Raw genomic sequence first — 18,013 nt, 5'->3', positions numbered from 1 at the left:
GAAAAACTGGGGGATCACAACCATGATGCTTTTGTGTTTAGCATCACCATAATTGTTTACAATGATTTGTTGAATATACTATAATAACACCTTCCAGAAAATCTTGGACCACTTAAACCTTGGTATATAATATTCTGCTCAAATGTATAAATTCCAAATCCTGCTCCACTTTCTGTGCGATGTTGATTTAAAAGGAGGTTGGAAACGATCTGTGATATTTATATGGAATATTTCTACTTGCAAGGGACTCCACTGTTATGGATTTTGGTGAAATGAGGTCTGATGACATTGAAGCTGCAGTAAGTAAAACCATTATTAGATTTGTATATTTGTACCTTTCTGCCTCATGTTTGCCACAAGCTACACACCCCACTAACTGGGCTTAAAATGTTGCTGCATGTTAAAATCACTTGCGACCTAAAAGTGCATATACCTCCATTTGACAAGATGATTGGAATCATCACAAAAAGGTGGCAATAAAGTTTAAATTTTCTAACAGATTTTCTAACAGATACAACAATTGTCCATCTTCCAGACTCTACAGAAATCACTTATCTGTTCATTTCATTGGTTATATTTTTGATAACAGACCTGCCGGTTTCTCCCCTTGAATCAATAAATACAAAATGTATGTCAGCACATCAGCAGGAACAGGGGTTACCATACCTGGACCTTCATCTCCCGGTCAGTGTCCCAGATCCTGATGACTCGCACGTCTCCAGACGTCATGAGGAGGCCTGTCTCCTGCTCCCAGTCCACAACCATACCTGCACCTGCGTCACAGGATGACATGACACTTACATGAACAACATATAAAACACCCACACATGGTTTACACTAGTACTGTGTATTGTATTGATTCACACATCTTGAATGAAAAAAACAGAAGAAATAAACACAAATAAAACTTAAAATGTCAGACAAATTAGCAAATGAGCATTCAATGTTACATTTTAGTGAATAATTTGTATACAATGTGAACTGCTATTTATTAAGTGTTTTTAAACTGAGCTAATTTCATTTATAAATGAAACTTCACACCACTCACACAAACACAGCTGTTAAACACACTAAGCATGTGTCGGTCCCTCTTATACACAGCACACACAAGCTGTTGGAGGTTTCTGAGGCTCTTGCTGCCACATGTGGCAAGTTAAATCAAGGATCAGTTCCTGCATCGCTGCGTTACTAATGAATCCTCCACAAAGGCCTCAGCAGGAACAAAAATGCTCATCTCCTGCAGAGACTGTGGGAGACTTTTAATGCCACTTTATAAAGTTCCACGCAACACGCATCAGCTAAGTTTGTGTTTTTGATCGAAGTTCCACATCCTTCGTCTTTGTGCTGACAAAGTGGAGTTTTGCATTTTGCGTCCTCCGTGACCAGTCAGCCACTGGGAGATGCAAGCTCTGACCCTGTAACTGAGCCTGTCAGCAGGTCCTGGCTTTGATGAGTCAAATGGCACTCGGGTGAGAAGGCGAGGAAGGAAGACTCAGAGATTCATATGTTGGCAGTCACAGCAGGAATGAAGTGAGCAGCGCCATCTCAGCCACACTTGGCCTGCTGGCTCAGTGATGCCTGGCACAGGCCTCTGGCTGCAGCCTGGAGGCATCGGCACGCTTCAAATAAGAGCCATGTCAGATTGTTGAGCAGCATCTAAAATCCCCCCACTTTTTTCTGATGTTGGAAACACATAAATTGGAAAAGAAAACCAACTTTCACAGCGAATAGATGCAGAGGAGACAGAAGGCAGGAGTTAAACTTCTCTCTCAAGCTCTCTTTTGTGATTCTTTGGGACTACTTCTTCTGTGTGCAAACCAATAGCTGTGTCTCATTTCAGGGGCTGCGTCCTTCATTGGCCACGTAGACAGCGAAGGCTGTACCGAAAAGAGAGGGTCTGGTCTACAGAGGCTTTCAGCATCACCAACAAATTCCTCCTTATTGCTGTTGCCTAGCAACATAGATGCAGTTGGGCATGCCTAAAATTTGTAATGCCCCTTGGCTCTTTAACATTTGCACCATTAGCTATTTGGTTGAGCTGAAATGTGATATTCAAGCATTGGACATCTCATTGCCTGGCGGCACCATCAACCCTTTGACAAAGCACAATGAATCGTGGGGTAGGTTTAGAGGAGCCTCCAAAATGGGACAGTATAGTCAGGCAGCTATGACCCAATCAGTCTTCAAATACAGCCTGCGAAGGATGCAGCCACTGATTTGAGACACAGCTAATGATTGTATATAAAGAGTGAGGACATGACAGCTCCCTAAAAGTGAGGTCAGGGCAGATTCATCGCCCCCATTGATAGACTGACGTATTGATCATAAACCCCGCCCCCATCTTGTAATGTCTTTGAGATCCCTGTGGTGATACTGATGTAGGATTCTATGACGTAAATGGGCGTTGGGCTGCAGTTGGAGAACCTCATCTAACATAAAACAGGGAGAAGGAGATAATATATCGAGCAAATCTTTCAAATGCTCTTTTGTAAATGTAAGGTTGTGGTAGAGGGGAAGGATAAGGAACTACAGAAATAAAGGCACTCATGAAAAAACTCACACACACATCTTTCTCTTATAAGAATCCCTTTCACCACAGATGATACAGAAACAGCCTAATTTTCTCTTATTTAGTATTGAACCATGCCTCCTCCCTCTGTTTACGTCACTTCCTCCTCCTCCTTTCTCCCGATCAATAGTTATCTATCGGTCACAGACATGTGTTATATATATTCATTCTTCAACACTGTTTTCATTTTAAGCTGCCCCTCTCATGCAAGGACATCATAACTTCACTCTTCCCTAGCTTTGAATAATAATTGCAAATATTTATAGCATAATTGCATCTTTCCCTCCCCTCATGTTTCTCTGAGCTCCCTGCATGAGTCGTGACTTCCCTTACTGTTACTTCAACTTAACTATCTTTCCTACTTGGTTTTACTTGGCCAGAGTTGTTGGGGAAACCCAAGCCCCATGTGGCAACTTCAGATCTGTTACGTCACCTAGCCCCCTCTAGCATCACATCACGCCGCCGGTAGCGTGGGCTTATGTGTGAGGAGGGGTAGCACACAGGGAAAACCACTTCACAGGACTGGCTCGATGCAGGCTCATTTCAGAGGCTGCGAGAAGAGAGAAGGCATTCCCTTTGAAGCCGGCAGCTCACAGACAAAGATCTGGGTTACAATGAGAGGGGAGGAGAACAGAATATTCCCGAACACACTAAAGCTGAATGTATTTCCTCTTAACTACGCATCGCACATGACACCCAACCTTCTTAAGCTTTAGATACTTTTTGCTGTTTATGCACCATTCTCCCAGTGTTCATTCAAGATGAGAGATCCACTGGAGCTACAATAACATATGTGTGAGAGAAGATATAGCAGACTGCACTCTCTCCATCTTCACCATGGCTCGATTAACATTCCTGGTGTTTTCTCTGATTCGCTGGGAAATATCTCAAGTTCTGCTGTGGTGGAATATTATATGAACCATTATATGTTGTGGGTATTCGATAAAAAAATAAAATAATTTAAGGAATACAGTATTTGTTTGAATAAAATAAAAAAAATTAAATAGGGCTCTATTTTATTGCTCAAAGAACATGATTTAAGTGCATTGCATAACGCTTTAATGTTTGCACTTAGTCCCTTTAATTAACATGAATGTGGTTTGGGCATATCGGGCAAAAGCAATCAATCAGTGCAACATCTCCCATTAATTTTAAAAGCCAGGTGTGCTTGCACCAGAGCAGATTGATATTATAAGGGCGTCTGTGTGTGTAATAATTAGAGAGTACGTATGTGTGGTGTACCCCAGCCTCTGTAGATATACATGGCTATCCAGTTCACACACAATAAACCTAAAGAAGTTGGAGTTTTGGGGTCACAAGCAGAAGCCTACTTTACCTGACTGACCAGCCTCTGTCAATCTCTTCCATCATCCCTCTCTCTCTGGCTCTCCTTCCAGGTTCTAACTCTTTCTCTCTCTGTTGGGGTAGCTGAGAAGCTGACAACAGCTCAGACAGAAGAGGTGGACTCAAAGCCTGATGTACAGTGTTATCTCTCTTTATTTGTCTCCTGTTCTCGCCCACCACAAACCTGAGAACCACTGCCCTGGTCTCACTTCATTGCCTTGTTAACTCCACTTTTGTTCTCCACTTCAGGCAACCAAAACCTTCTGACTCCAATCAAAAAAGTTTACTGGGCATTCAGGGGGTCAGATCCATGACCGTAATCCTGAAAAAACTAAAACTGATTTGTCTCCGGTGGTCAACACTCAGCGGCTCAAAACAGGGAGAAAATTCAGCCTGAGAGGGAACATATGTGGGCCTGAGCGGGTCTTAGTTACCCACACAGAAATCAATACAGACACTGAGAACAGAGATGAGAGAAAGAAGAGGAGGAGCAAAGAAGTGTGGGCAAAAATTCCTCAGCTGTTAATCTAACCACCTTACGGAGGAGGAATTACACATAGCTTTAATGCTGTTTCTCTTTAAGCATTGTCTCTCAGCCTCTTTGCTTGAGATCAAATATTCTCCAAATACCAATCTCCAATACTCCAAATAATGATAATGATATAGTTAGAATGTTTTAACTAACAGCTGGGCTTATAACAGTTGTGGTAGATCATACTGAGCCTGTAACAGTATGATGAGGCAATCCTTAATTTACGATTTATCTATGCCTTTCCATAAATATCTTTGATTCAACCATTTCTCTCTGGAGAAGCCACCTTCCTCTTGATTCTTATTCTGTACCATTATCTACTGAAATGGACTGGCTCTCCCACACACTGCAGCTCATTAAAGTCGACCTTCCTGGTTCTTCTCTCCCTCAGCATTTTTCCCTCTCTTCATTCATCCTGTTTGCTTTGAAAAGGTCCTCCAGGAGTTGGGTAATAAACCCTCTCCAGGATTACCAGGGACTTACCCAGCAAACACCAGTCTCTAATAGAAGATGACGTAAACTATGGGAGTACTCTGACTGGCAGGGAGACGTGTCTGCTGTGGCATTTGTCTAACCTTTGGAGGCAGAGGCCTGGCATTCAGGTAAAGGGAGGTAAAATGCTTTGACCTGACTGGTTGACAGACCGTGTTGAAAGGAGCCATATCTAACATGATATTAGCACTTGTTGACCTGATACTTGTGGACAGGGGACTAACATTAAATTCTCAAATCCTTTGACATAATTCCTAACAAGGGAGACCCCTAACAGTTGGATATTAAAACTCTTCAGGCAACTTTACAGAATCAACTATTTAAAAAAATATGGATAAGAAAGTTAATCTTTCGAAGCCCAATAATTTAACATCTGAGATCACTGTGCACATCTGTATTCAACAAATCCTTAAACACAAACATATTTTAGGTCTATTCTAATGTAAACATCAGTTCTACTTTATAAATGTATATAGAGGTCAACAAATTACAACTAGTGTAGATCTGCGCTTGGTCTAAAACCGAGAATAGAAACTGACCAATACTCCCACTCTACAACCCTCATACCTGCCTCATACTGAAAAAAATGAGGCCCAATCTCAACATGAGATCAGGAGAAATATTTTGTTTTATTTCTTCTTACGTTACATCTGAAATAATCCAACCCATGTCCACAAAGAGCCTAAAGCTTTACACAGAAACACATCCCGATTTGACACATGACCAGTTGCCTAGTTTCCAATAAAAGTTGCAGGAAAAAGAAACGAGTCCACCTTGAGGATTCATGTCTCATTTTCACAAAACATGAAAAAGTACGTCTGTCTCCTCACCAAGTCCCTGGTCCTGGATTTAGCAAGCTTTCAGAGACCTGATGTTAACAAGGCACCAGGGAGAGTAGGGGAATTTAGAGCAGGACATGGCGTCTGCCTCCCTAAACCAAAGATGATAGGGCTGTCCTACTTTACCTATGCAGTCGCAAGAAAGGGCACAAATTAAGAAGATTATCAGAGGAATAAAAAAGGATCCATAATCCTTAGCAACTGCAGGTGAAGGAATGAGAAGAAGGTAAATGAAGAGGAGTAAACATGATTTCCAGTAGTTGGTTCAGGACTTAACTACTGACTGCTGAACAAACTCCAACATGGATAATCGGAATCTGGGTTTGTGTTGTGTTGGGTGTGTCCTTTCCACCAGCCTTTAACAAACACTACCATTACAACAGTCTCCACCTTTTTCCAACATTTTTATTTAATCTGATCTGACATCTGCCGGTTTACGTATCTGCTTCTTCCAACCCCCTGTCTGACTTTACATCTTGAGAATATTCTGACTCTCCCTTGTGTTTTTGTCCCAAAACTCTCCCTCCAGTGACATACATTGCATACTAAAGCAGCTGCCCCAGAAATAGATTCTCCAACCTTTGTCAGCCCCAATCCCCACATTTCACTGGTTTTGGTTGAGCTTAGTGGGCTGATCCGTCCGGCGAGACAGACTGGGTGGCTCTGTGCTATTAAAATCACACAGCACCAACACCCGCCCAATTAAACACCGACACCTACGGGACCAGCTTAAATTAGTGGAATTTTTTTAATACATGAAAGAGCTGTTTTTGTGAGGTGAGATGACTAATGAGGGCAGGGTCTATGCCAAGACAGAACCTGGGCTTACCCAAGAGAAAAGTTATTGTCTTCTTTACATAAGCACCTTTTTGTATATGGATCTCAGTCAAATAATCATAAATAAATAAGCTCAATGAAACAGTGATAGTCCAATTGTGGCTTACTGCCAATTCTGGATATGGCAGGTCTGTCTAGGTCTACGTCTTTATAGGTTTTAGATTCCAACAACCACAGCCAACATTACCACGATAATGTTTAAAAAATATGCCTCACTTCCAATAACTTCCCAGTTTGGCGGTATATTAAACAACAAAGATTTCCCATCACTCCCTTTGCTTGTTACTGCCTCTGCTGCCTTACGCCAGTATCTTAATAACACCTACAGGCAAGGAGGTTAAAGATATTTACTCATCACTCCCCCATTATATCTATGTAATCATTTCTAAAAGCCTGGATGCAAAACTCTAACTTTGTTCAAAAGCTGCAATAAACATTTCAAATGTTACTTGTCAGACTGAAATAGAGATACATATGTAAGTTAGACAAGCACAAAAGAGTTGTGTTAGATTTAAATAATAGTCTGATCTGACATTTTTCTTGATCAGCCTTGCAATGCAGATTTTTTGACCGGAACATTCAGCTTAAACATTTAGCATCAGTCGTTCACCATGATATCATAATGATCATATTGAATGCAGTCTTTTACAGGGTTTTCTGTTCAAAACGAGTCACCCGGGAATAGAGTCATCTGCAGAGGATGACACATTAAGCCAACTTAGGCTTAATTAGCTTGTGCTAAATTAACTGCTACAACTGTCATTATTTCAGCTGGCAAATCGAGGTCTGCTTTTGTCTATATCTTTCTGAAATGAAGAATCCATTGTTTCAAACATGACCGAGTTCAAGCGTTAAATCTGTCCCTGTCTGGACTGAAAGCCAGAATTGTGTGACAACCGTAAGTAGGGACAGCAAGTCTTGGCATTTTATTAAACATAAGTACTGTGTGTCCCTTACAGAAATGCAATAATATTTGTTTCTTCATAGTGCTGCCAGTGATGGAGCATAACAAGACAGATGAAAGGATGAAGGATGGTAGGGGAATAGAAGCAAACATAAAAAGAGACACACTGCCGGCTGTTTAGTGCAGCACCTTTGCTCTGGGAGTGAGGGGATAGAGAAGAGAATGGCGTCACTTACCTCCTTGCTTACTCCTGTCAAGATATATGGAGACCCTTCTGGCAAGACCTGCGAGTGGAGGGGGAAGAAGCAAGTGAAAGGGGGAAGAGGTAGGGGAGGGAAGAGAGCAGGATTGCAACAAAGCAAGCAACAAATTAGCAAGGATCCCATAGCTTGCAGACACACACGTTCATTCACACACTTAAAAAGAGTAACTTCAGGAGTGTATTCCACATGCATTCATTCAGCAGAGGGATGAACAAGGCTGCTTTTTCCCAGAGTGTCGTCTCTCAAATGACTAACAGATATGATGGGATGGAAGAATGAAAGCTAAGAGACTGAAGTTTTAGCAGAGCTGCTGCCTTTGCATCACAAACAGCGGCTGTGGAAGCTGCACAAGGTCCCAAACCTCTGAGCCTGCAGGGCACAGAATCACAAATCCCTTTGCCACAGGACAGAAAGCAGACAGGGGGGAGCTGCTGCTGGACCAGAGAAGACCCTGGGTATGAATGTGCATGGGAATGAGACTCTGAGCGAGGTTGGCAATGAAAAGAACACATGGAAAAAATTTAACTGGGGAAGAAGTTGTGTGTGGTTAAAGACTCCCATTCATTTAAATCCTAGCAAGATTTGTTGTTGTGGAGGTTTATATCATGGGGAAAACTGCCTACTGCCTTGTTCAGCCTCTCTGCTGAGGGGGAACAATCACAAAACAATATCAAAGAACCAGAAAAGTAACAAGAGGCCACACACAGACAAGGTCTACAGAGATGTACACTGATGAAAAAAACAGCACACAAGCCTGTTATTGGATGACAGGGATGGGATGAAGGAGGACATGCTGTGCAGGTCTGTGTGTGTGTGTGTATGTGTGCGTGTGTGTGCGTGAGTGTGGATGTGTCTGTGAGAGAGAGAGATAGTTTCTGGGTCTGCCTGCATCTCGCTGAGAAACGTTCAAGATCTCGTAGCAAATGCTTTCAAAGGCAGTGCAGGTTTTAGGCAGTACAAAGACAGACCTGTGTAATATTTCATCAGGTTCTATATTATTAATGCAGCTGAGGCAATGCTAAAAAATCTTAAAAATTCAAAACACTAACATATAATAATTGTACTCCGTCTGAAAGACTCTCCAAGTAACTGTAATAACTCTAATCTGACTACTGAGCCAGGAGGGGAGTTGCTGTGCGTGAATACAATAGGGAAATGGGAAAATGAGAGAGAGACAGATACATAAAGAGAGACATTGCCGATGTTTTTGAAGCCTGCTTCCAAGTTTTAAATATATATATCTGAACACTATAACTTGAAGCTGGAGTCCTCCGTGAAACTTTTCCTGGAAAGACGTTAAGTCGAGCGGATGTTGATATATTTATATAAAAATGGATGCCTCGGATGTAGTCCGAATGCAGAAGCTACACAATGACTGTCGCTTACGAAACGTCCAGGATAACAAGCACACCATTAAATGTTAACGTCTTCGTGAAAGCCAGGCTTCGGCTCACTGCGAGAGAGTCCTCCCCAGAGCAAGAGTCTCTCAGGGCCATTTGTGTCAGGAGAGTTACGCAGACAGTGATGCTAGTTAAGTGTGTCACCACTCTGTTGGTCCCCACAGAGCTCTGGGGACTCTGTGGCGTTGTAATGATGGAGACACGTATGTGCAAGCAGTGTGTGGTCCACATCTCTGTCAGACGGTGAGTCAGCCATCCTGACAGCTTGGCTCGAGTTGCAACCAATTAGCTAAATATGTGTCTCTAAAGGTGCTCTAAAAATGCATCTGCAAGTTGCAAAAAAAAAAAATCTGGGCTCTCATGTGCTCATGTCATCATGCTAGGTAAATTCTTTAAAAATATAGCGTTAGTTAACGAGTGCATATAATGAACATTACTTGGAAAAACATACAATCATTCCTACAGCTGTCTCTGGCCCAGAAACGAGGAGAAGAGAAATGCTCGAGGCGAAAAAAAAAGAAGTGGAGCAGTGGAGAGAGTGAGTGGGTAACCCAGCACAGCAGTGGGGAGAGATGTCTCTGACAAGTGTGTACTGTGGGTGTCAGGCCTGGTTCAAATATTTGTGAGTAACTCTATCTCACGATTTAAGGAGGTGTGTCAACAAAGGAGGTAAACATAGAATCCCCCGGTGTCCAAGTTGAAAATGATCAATTATATTGACAGAAGACAAACATTGCTACAAGTAAGGAATGAGCAATAAAAAACATATTGTACTTCATTTTGTGTTCTTGAATATACTGACCATATGAAGGCCTCCTGACATGTTAAACTCTCCCAAACCTTTTGACAGATATGCCATGTTTATCATGTATATGACAAATAGGCTGAGGCAGGTGGGGTCTATAACAGGCTTTAAATTAGCATTAAACTAACTTTGAGTGATGGAACTAAATTCAGACTTGTGATTCAAAACCTGCCTCCAATGTGGCAGAATAAACCTCCACAAGCAGTGGTGTGTGGGCTCATACCCACTAACCTGCCTCCTACGACAACCTGCTGTGAGCTGCTGCTGGACTTTGACATAACCAGCAAAGGCTTGTTGTCGAAGCTTCAGCATCTGTTCCTTTCTGTTATTTAGATTTTCACCCATTTTTGCATTCAGCAAAAACTTTAGAATGAATACACATATATATATAAAGTAAACTAACTATTTGGTTTTGAGCTTTTGAGACATTCTGTGCTGCAAAACAATTAGTCGTTCTGGTGTGATTATCTACTGTACATATAGATGGACTACGCATCTTCAATTCTTCCCGCTATCCAGAAATGAAACCAAAATATACTGGCTACAAACACTGACATCTCGTACCGGCATCGTCATTCGGAGCCAGAGAGTGGTGGCGATCGGGGCTGTGTGTGTGTGGAGAGGTGCGGGAGTATGACTGGGATGGGTTGGACAGTGGAGAGGTTGGTGAGTACATACAGGAGGTACACTACTGTGGGGGTATGGATGGGGGGGTGAGGGGTATAATAGAAAAATAGATCGTGTTCTTTACTGTGAGTGCTGGCTGAGGGCTGACCTCGGGTAGTGGGCAGCATGTCAGAAAGACCCTGCCAAGCTGTCACCATCTCTGGGTTCTTCTGGTCGGCAAAGTTCTTCCAGATGCGTAACGCTCCATCATCTAGAAAGAAAGGAAGGTTGGAGGTTGGAGACAGAAAGATAGAGATGGGTAAGTTAAGAGTGAGAGCCAGGAAAGAAAGTGGGTGAAGAGACGGTATCTATCTAATGATACAGCAAAGTTCAAGCAGCAGACAGACCAAATACTTGTTTGCATTCTTAATGGATTTGGAAGGGCATGCTGTAATGTGCAGAGGATGATGATGAAAGCCGGACTCTTTTATAAAAATCCAACACAAATGCATTATTTGACCACGCACACACACTTCTCAAAAGAATAAATACAAAGTGTAGAGAAGCTTCTCAAAAAGCTCTATGCCTGAAAGTATTTTGTCATGAGATACAAAGAGAACCAGGAGTCTCTAACACTAAAGAAAGCCTGTCTGAACAGAGCAGCTGCACCAAAGCTCTGACACTGAGCTAAAGATAAAACACGTCCATGCACTCACATGAGGAAGCTATTACAATCCATAAAATCTCCACTTGATTTACATTCAGTTTTTTCCCTTTTTTAATACTGTACATTTTATATAAGTGCTTTTTTCGCTGATATCCTTCACAGCATGGCTTCTGTAGAAGTGGTGCAACGTACAATTTGATCAGATTGAATTTAAATGTATTAATTGCTGAGCTTTTATCAAGGTTTCCGAAGTGTGCAATGAAACACATTCATTTGCAGTCTAATATTACACATGGAGACAAAAGAAAACAAATGTTTGTTTCTGTGTGTGTTTTAATGTATAGCTGTGTTCTACAATTCCACTGGAATGAAGATAAAGCCACGGAGGGTTTGTTTAATTGATGAAGGATGATAAATACACACAAGTGTTTTGTGTATGTGTGTTCGTCAGGTTAACAGTCAAGTGCTGCTGCTGCAAGTCTCTTTGCGATTCCTGGTGGGTGTGAACATGTGAGCTGTTTACTGAAGAAACAAAAAGACTGATTTACTAACATGAGTTGTTGCTCCGCAGTTCACTGCATGCCCCTGACTACTCTATGTCAGTGTGTGCGTGTGTGTTTCCAACCTGTTGCTGTGAGCAGTAACGAACAGTCATGTCCGTTCAGGTACTCCATGGCTGTGATGCGAGTGTAACGAGGGTTGCCGTTGTAGAAGTAGTCGAGCCTCTCTCCCTTCTCCCAGTCCCAAAAACTACAGAATACAAAACCACACATCATTTACATTTGAAAAAAACATCAGGTATGACACAAAATCATTTACATAATGGTCCTCTTGACATTAAACTAATCTGAGTGCGTTTTGTGTGTCCCTCACCAGATGCTGTCCTTGTCGGCCACAGCGATGCAGGTGTTGAAGGGGTGGAACTTCACGACAGACGGCACTCCAGGGTTACGGTTGATGAATATTTGATCATCCAGACGGGAGAGACCTGGAATGAAAGTGGCACAGAGGGGAGGATGGGACGGGGTGGGGGGAGAGTTGTTAAACCAGAATAGGAGCAATTGTAAAAAGAAGGAAACCATCTTGATTAACTACAGCAGCTGCAGTGACCCTCACTACCATTGTCACACTGCAGCAGCAGGAACATAGTTGTTACAGTTTCTGGTATGAATACTGTATTTCCTAGAATAAAATCATGGCTATATATGAAACTAGACACCAGGACTCTACGAGATGGAGCCTTGCATCTTCAAGCACTGAAATAACAATCAAAACTTGTTCAAACTAATAAATGAATTATTAAATTTAAATTCAACAGAAAGACAATAGACTTTGAAATAGTGGTTGTGTAACATTGTCATTGTGAACCTGGCGCAGAAAATAGGTGAGACCTTGACCCTCTAGAAGAGCAGCGCAGCTCACGAGCAGGAGACGCACCTGAGACGAGCAGCTCACACATAAGAATTGTGGCCACTCATAACTGATAACAAGGGCCTCTAAAATCACAAGCCCAGAGTGGCCTGGGTCGAATGCTGCTCCTTTCTATAACCAAGACGTCTGCCAGTGTTACAGTGGAAGCATTAAAATGTGAAATGCTACAAAGGCAATCATGCTCCATCAAACAGTTGCTTGACATGATTTGAAGCTACTCATCAGAGGAATACTGAGGATGGTGCTTAAAGGCCTGCTTGGATTGATGCCTTGTTGTTCTGCTGAGGTTATGGAGCAGCAGAATGGTGTATATACCTTTATGTGATCCAGTCAATATAATCATATTAAAGGAGCATGTCCTTTTGCGGAACAGTTCAGTGATGTGTTTTTTAGTGAGGTTTATAGCACAGATGAATAAGTAAGGTCAGGCTTTGGTCACTCCTGTGATCTGAAATGTTTTTCTTACTCATTGAAAACCTTAAATGCTTGATATAGTTGGAGGGTCTCGGCACAGCGTGACCTGAAGCAACATAATTCTAATACTTCCCTGCATTAACAGCGAGTGCCCTAGTGCTGGCTGCTGTGGTGAAACACTGTCTGTACATGTGTATGCTGAAATCAGACGAATGCAGAGACCACATTTGAAATGCACTGGTTGTATGAAGGCACAAACCAGTTCAAAGACATGTAACTGAGGATGGGTAATTTAGTATGTTGTAAAAAAAAGAACAAAGAAAATAGAACAGAAATAAACAGCAACAAGGCATTTACAAAACATTTTATGACTGAATAAATTACATATGGGAAAAAGGGAAGGACTACAGCATTGTTAAAAAAACCAATGTATAACTTGGTGTTAAGCAACAAAATGACCTAAAGATATGACACAATATACGGTGGGAGATACAAGGCCATGAGGAAAAAAACCTCTCACTCTCTCCTGCATGTGTACCCCTTCGGCAGGTTTTGATGCAAGTGAAAGAGTACCAATACGCCAATGGAACTGATGAGTTCACCGCCTCACCAGACATTGTCATGGCAACTACATCCACCAGTTTGCCAGCTTGTCCTTGGCTACCTGAACGTACTCTCGACACTGCCATAATGAGATGAAGAAGAATGATGAAAAAAGCCCATCCAGAAATCAGTGTGTTGCTGTGGTGGATTAAAACACTTAGAGGGGAAAGTAGTTACAGGAGCATGATCTTCGTCATGGATTTAGTTTTAGGAACTTCTGTCAAACCTGAAAATACGCAGAACTTAAGAACAACATGGTGTTGAGGTCATCATGAAAAGAAGATAAACAAGCAGAAAACAAAGTCCAGAAGCCAAAATAGTTCTGTTTGTTTTTTTCCTTGTGTTATTCCTAACTTTGCGGTCTTTCGCTCAGTTTCTCCATCCTCAGTCTCTCTTTTTCTCCATCTCATCCTCCAACCACCTCTTGTTTCAGTCTGGAGGGAACAGACTGAATGAGGGCAACATTACTACTTCTCTCTTTCAAAAAACTGGGAGGATGGAAGGGAATTCAATGATTTAGCAAGCAGTCAGAAAATGGGGGTGAGACATGTGCGTGTGCAAGCCTCAGCTCTGACGCCAATCGCCTCGTGAGTGTGCGTGTGTGTGCGTGTACGCGTACGAGTGTGTGTGTGTGTGTGTGCAAGGAGGGGGGCAGCCGATGACGTTGGGGTTGTTAGCTATTCTGTTTGAGAGAGCTCTGACTTCACATGAGAAGCCTGCGTGTATCCTGGCTCCCTGGGCTCTTTAATATGTAGGGTTGTGCGTCTGCATACGTGTGAGGGGAGTCCTGTGACTCATAAATCGGTTGTTTCTAAAAATCCAGTGAAATCAGTCAGTGCTTCCTCATCATTGCAAATCATCTGCACGTTAAGTCACATGTCTGCTACAGAGCTGTAAACCTGCAATGTGCTCAAATTTGACAGTTTATTTAGGCGGCATTGATTTCCGTGTCATCCTGCCTCCATCCAGGATTAAAACATTGAATTAAATGTAATTGTGACAAAATCTCAGCTTGTGCTCTCTGATGTCAACACTGTATTTGACACTGCAGACCATAGAGCTATAAAAAAGGACTGTCCTAAATTGGAAAAAGATTCATACCATCTCAGACAGTGTCTATTTTCAGTCAATCTAGTAAATAATAATTAATGTGATAAAGAAGTGGCTTGCAGTACCGGCTCTGCCTTTTTTAGCTGCTTGTCTTCCCTATTCCTCTGTCTCCATTATAAGCTTACTATCCTGTCTATAAAGGTGAATGCTGGAAAAGTCTCTTAAAAAAAAATCACAACATATGAGCTTTGTGTTTAGGTTTGTTTAGGTAACCAAGGCCATCGATAGACAGATGATGATTAATAGGCCTCGCTCACATGCACCGACCATAATGGCAGTTCAGACTTTGGTTAATACTTGCTCCCAGAGCATGTGCATCAATTCTATCAACCAGGTTTTGAGGTACATGTTATTGATATTTGTATATATATAAACGATATGTCAAAGTGTAAAATATATTCCCAAACACAGAATGAAGTTCTAAACCGAGAGCTATGATAATGAAACAGGGGTATCTGCTTCATATCGTATCTGTTTTTTTGCTCCAAGCCTAAAGGGCTGTTGAGGGTTTTGAAAGTGGTGAAGTGGACCAGAGACAAATTGATTGTGAGTCATTCAGTTTGGAGTTTACTTGTGTGTCACTGACCTCTTTGCGTGATAATTCGGCTCTGTTTCCTCACACGAGTATTTCTCAGGAACCTCCACTGTCGCTCCATCCTCACCTGGCTCTCCAGGTCGTGCTCCTCTGGGATCTGAGAGGGGGGGTGAAAAAGGAGGCGGGAGACATTGAGCACTTTAACAGAGCAAACACAATGACTGTTTGAGAGGACCACATCTAGCGCAACAAGCATCAAGAGGTGCCACAGTAACACACGGCAGCTTTAAACCAGGCTCAAATTACAGATGCCATGACTGCTATGCTCATTACTGATAAAGGGTCACCATGGAGGTTTCTAATCTGGTTGTACTCATGACCAGGCAGATTACCGGAAACCTTGACACACACGAGAGCAAGTTTAACAGCATCTTTGCTGCCCTCGCAAATATGGTAGATGCCAGGATCCTCTTGATGGTGCTCCTCTCTTCACTTTTCTATCATTCACTCCTCTTTTCTCCTCATAAGACTTCCCACCCTCTCCTTCTCTGTTGCCTCTTTTACTTGAGGTGCCACTGGGTAATTCCTGTTTATCAGTGGAGGTCTCTGACCAACACCTCTCAGCACACCAGTGAATTATTGAGTTTGATTTAAGCTAGATATGAGAAACACATGATAAAAAAAGAATAAGATAAAAGTTAATATTAAACATGAGGGCGGTTGTCTTGTGAACAAACATTTATAGTCAGTGTTACTCATCCGAATGCATTGTGTTTATCTTTGAAGCCTAATTAACAGTCTGTTGATAAGTCAAGATGATCAAACACCAAATGAAACTTATTCATTTAAATGAACATTGCTTGCAGAGCAGAAAAATAGGTTTTACAGATCTCTGTTCATAACGGTGGACTATGAGGAAAACGCTCTTTGGTTTAACAGGTATTCAAAGTGTTTCTTTCTTTTGCTCCACCATGGAGGTCATATTTTCAGTACCCTGATTAACGTAAAAAACTATTGGAAGAATTACAAACAAATTTTGGTGGAAGACTGCTGCATGGATCAGGGAAGAACCCAGTCAGTGCAGATCTGGATCACAGGGCGGATCCCGGAATTATATTTCACTTTCTTTAACATCGCTAGATAGAGCATTAGCCTTGGAAGCGGAGTGTGTTCACTTACTGCCCCTCTAGTTTAAGATATGTGTGGATCAAACAACTGAGATCAAATATATTCATAATGACTATTAAGAGCTATAGGTAGATGTCCTTTTTCCACTTTAGATCAAGCCATGTTAACTTTTTCCCCTGCCTCTAGTCTGTATGCTAAGCTAACTAAAACCTGACCTCAGCTTAATACTAAACACAAAGGCATAAGATTGATATTGATTTTACCATTTTATTCTCACAGAAAACAAAGAAATATATTTCCCAAAATTGTCAACCATTTCTTTATGGCTCAGAGTCACAATGTATTCCCCACTGAGACTATAGATCTCCCTGACACCTTTTCCAATCATAGCACAGGCCTGGATTATCTAATTACAATGCTGAGTGGAGCTCAGACTCAGATAATGAGTCGAGTTGTCAAGTTCACTTCATGCAGTCACATCTGATCACATCTGTCGAGCAAAGCGACAAAGTTAAAGATGTTAACTTTTTTCAAATCTTATGAAACAACATAGCCTACACAGATGTTCTGCCAGCTTTATTTTACTTGCAGAGAATGACTATTTCTGCTCAAAGTATTAAAGTTGTAAATTCAAAATTTGACTTTTTCATCATGATGCATATTTGAATAAATAAACAACAAAGTGTAAATAGCAGAACGAGCCATAATTGTGTGAGTGTGTGAGTTTAGATGCTGGTTGCCAGCGTGTGCTTATCAAGCACATTTCTAGAGCGATGCATCTCATGCCCACTGAATTTTAAACAGTCTGACACACGCACGAACGCACACACAAAGGGAAAGGTTCTAGTTGGCAGTTTAGCCAAGATTCTGTTATACTGAGCAATCAGTGCCTATGTGTGTGTATGTGGTGCCATGTGACTTTAAAACAACCGTGTGTGATCAGTGTTCCTAATGTAGGTTGTGAATAAATATCGCTCCATGTTTTTTTAAGTGTGTGTAGAGTCAAGTCGCGTTTATCTGTATCTCACAAAGTGTCTCTCAAGCTTTGAAGCTCTTGACTGGGACTGGTAGGAGGCAGATTTCGCAGTCAGACTGAGATTGACATATTCCCAGAGCTGTGTGTGAAAGTGTGTATACCAAGGTAGGAGGCAGCTGATACAGCGGTTCCCAGGGTTTTGGTCCTGTACCGTGCCAACCTCTGATTTAACACATATTAGACCCTGAGGTAGACAAAAGCCTGTGTGTGTGTTTGAGAGGGAGACATTTTTGCATATGTTGTCCGCAGAGCTCTTCACACTTCACATTGATGGTATTCTATATGGCCAAAAGTATGTGGACAGCCAAGCACATTGCACGTTCTGCATGTGATCGTTAATCAGCTCTCTTTCAACTTGTGAAAATGAATATGCTGCTTCATTCTTTTGAGGAGACTTTCTATAGCAGTTTGGAAAACCTTGTGTCTAGTGAAGTCAGTCAGTGATCGTGCTTTCACACCAAATGAAAACCATATATTTTGTATTTTTCAGAAGAAGCT

The 18,013-nt window shown here is 41.8% G+C and overlaps 1 protein-coding gene across 4 annotated transcripts in view; it reads right to left on the bottom strand.

The window, feature by feature from the left end:
* Positions 1–18,013, bottom strand: part of rptor (regulatory associated protein of MTOR, complex 1) — a 152,091-nt gene that overhangs the window by 4,766 nt on the left and 129,312 nt on the right. Inside the window, exons 26-31 of one of the 4 annotated variants that reach the window (XM_061088248.1) lie at positions 15,403–15,508; positions 12,132–12,246; positions 11,884–12,008; positions 10,737–10,862; positions 7,754–7,801; positions 667–773 (exon numbers count right to left, since the gene is read on the bottom strand). In XM_061088248.1, the coding sequence (XP_060944231.1) occupies positions 667–773; positions 7,754–7,801; positions 10,737–10,862; positions 11,884–12,008; positions 12,132–12,246; positions 15,403–15,508 (627 nt within the window). The remainder of the gene's footprint in view (positions 1–666; positions 774–7,753; positions 7,802–10,736; positions 10,863–11,883; positions 12,009–12,131; positions 12,247–15,402; positions 15,509–18,013) is intronic. The other 3 variants (XM_061088256.1, XM_061088264.1, XM_061088275.1) reach the window with 3 other exon arrangements.

Source organism: Limanda limanda, chromosome 2 (assembly GCF_963576545.1).
Source record: "Limanda limanda chromosome 2, fLimLim1.1, whole genome shotgun sequence".
NCBI classification, from domain to species: Eukaryota; Metazoa; Chordata; class Actinopteri; order Pleuronectiformes; family Pleuronectidae; genus Limanda; species Limanda limanda.
The sequence above is the reverse complement of the archived record's forward strand: the minus strand, read 5'-3'. Positions and strand labels throughout refer to the sequence as shown.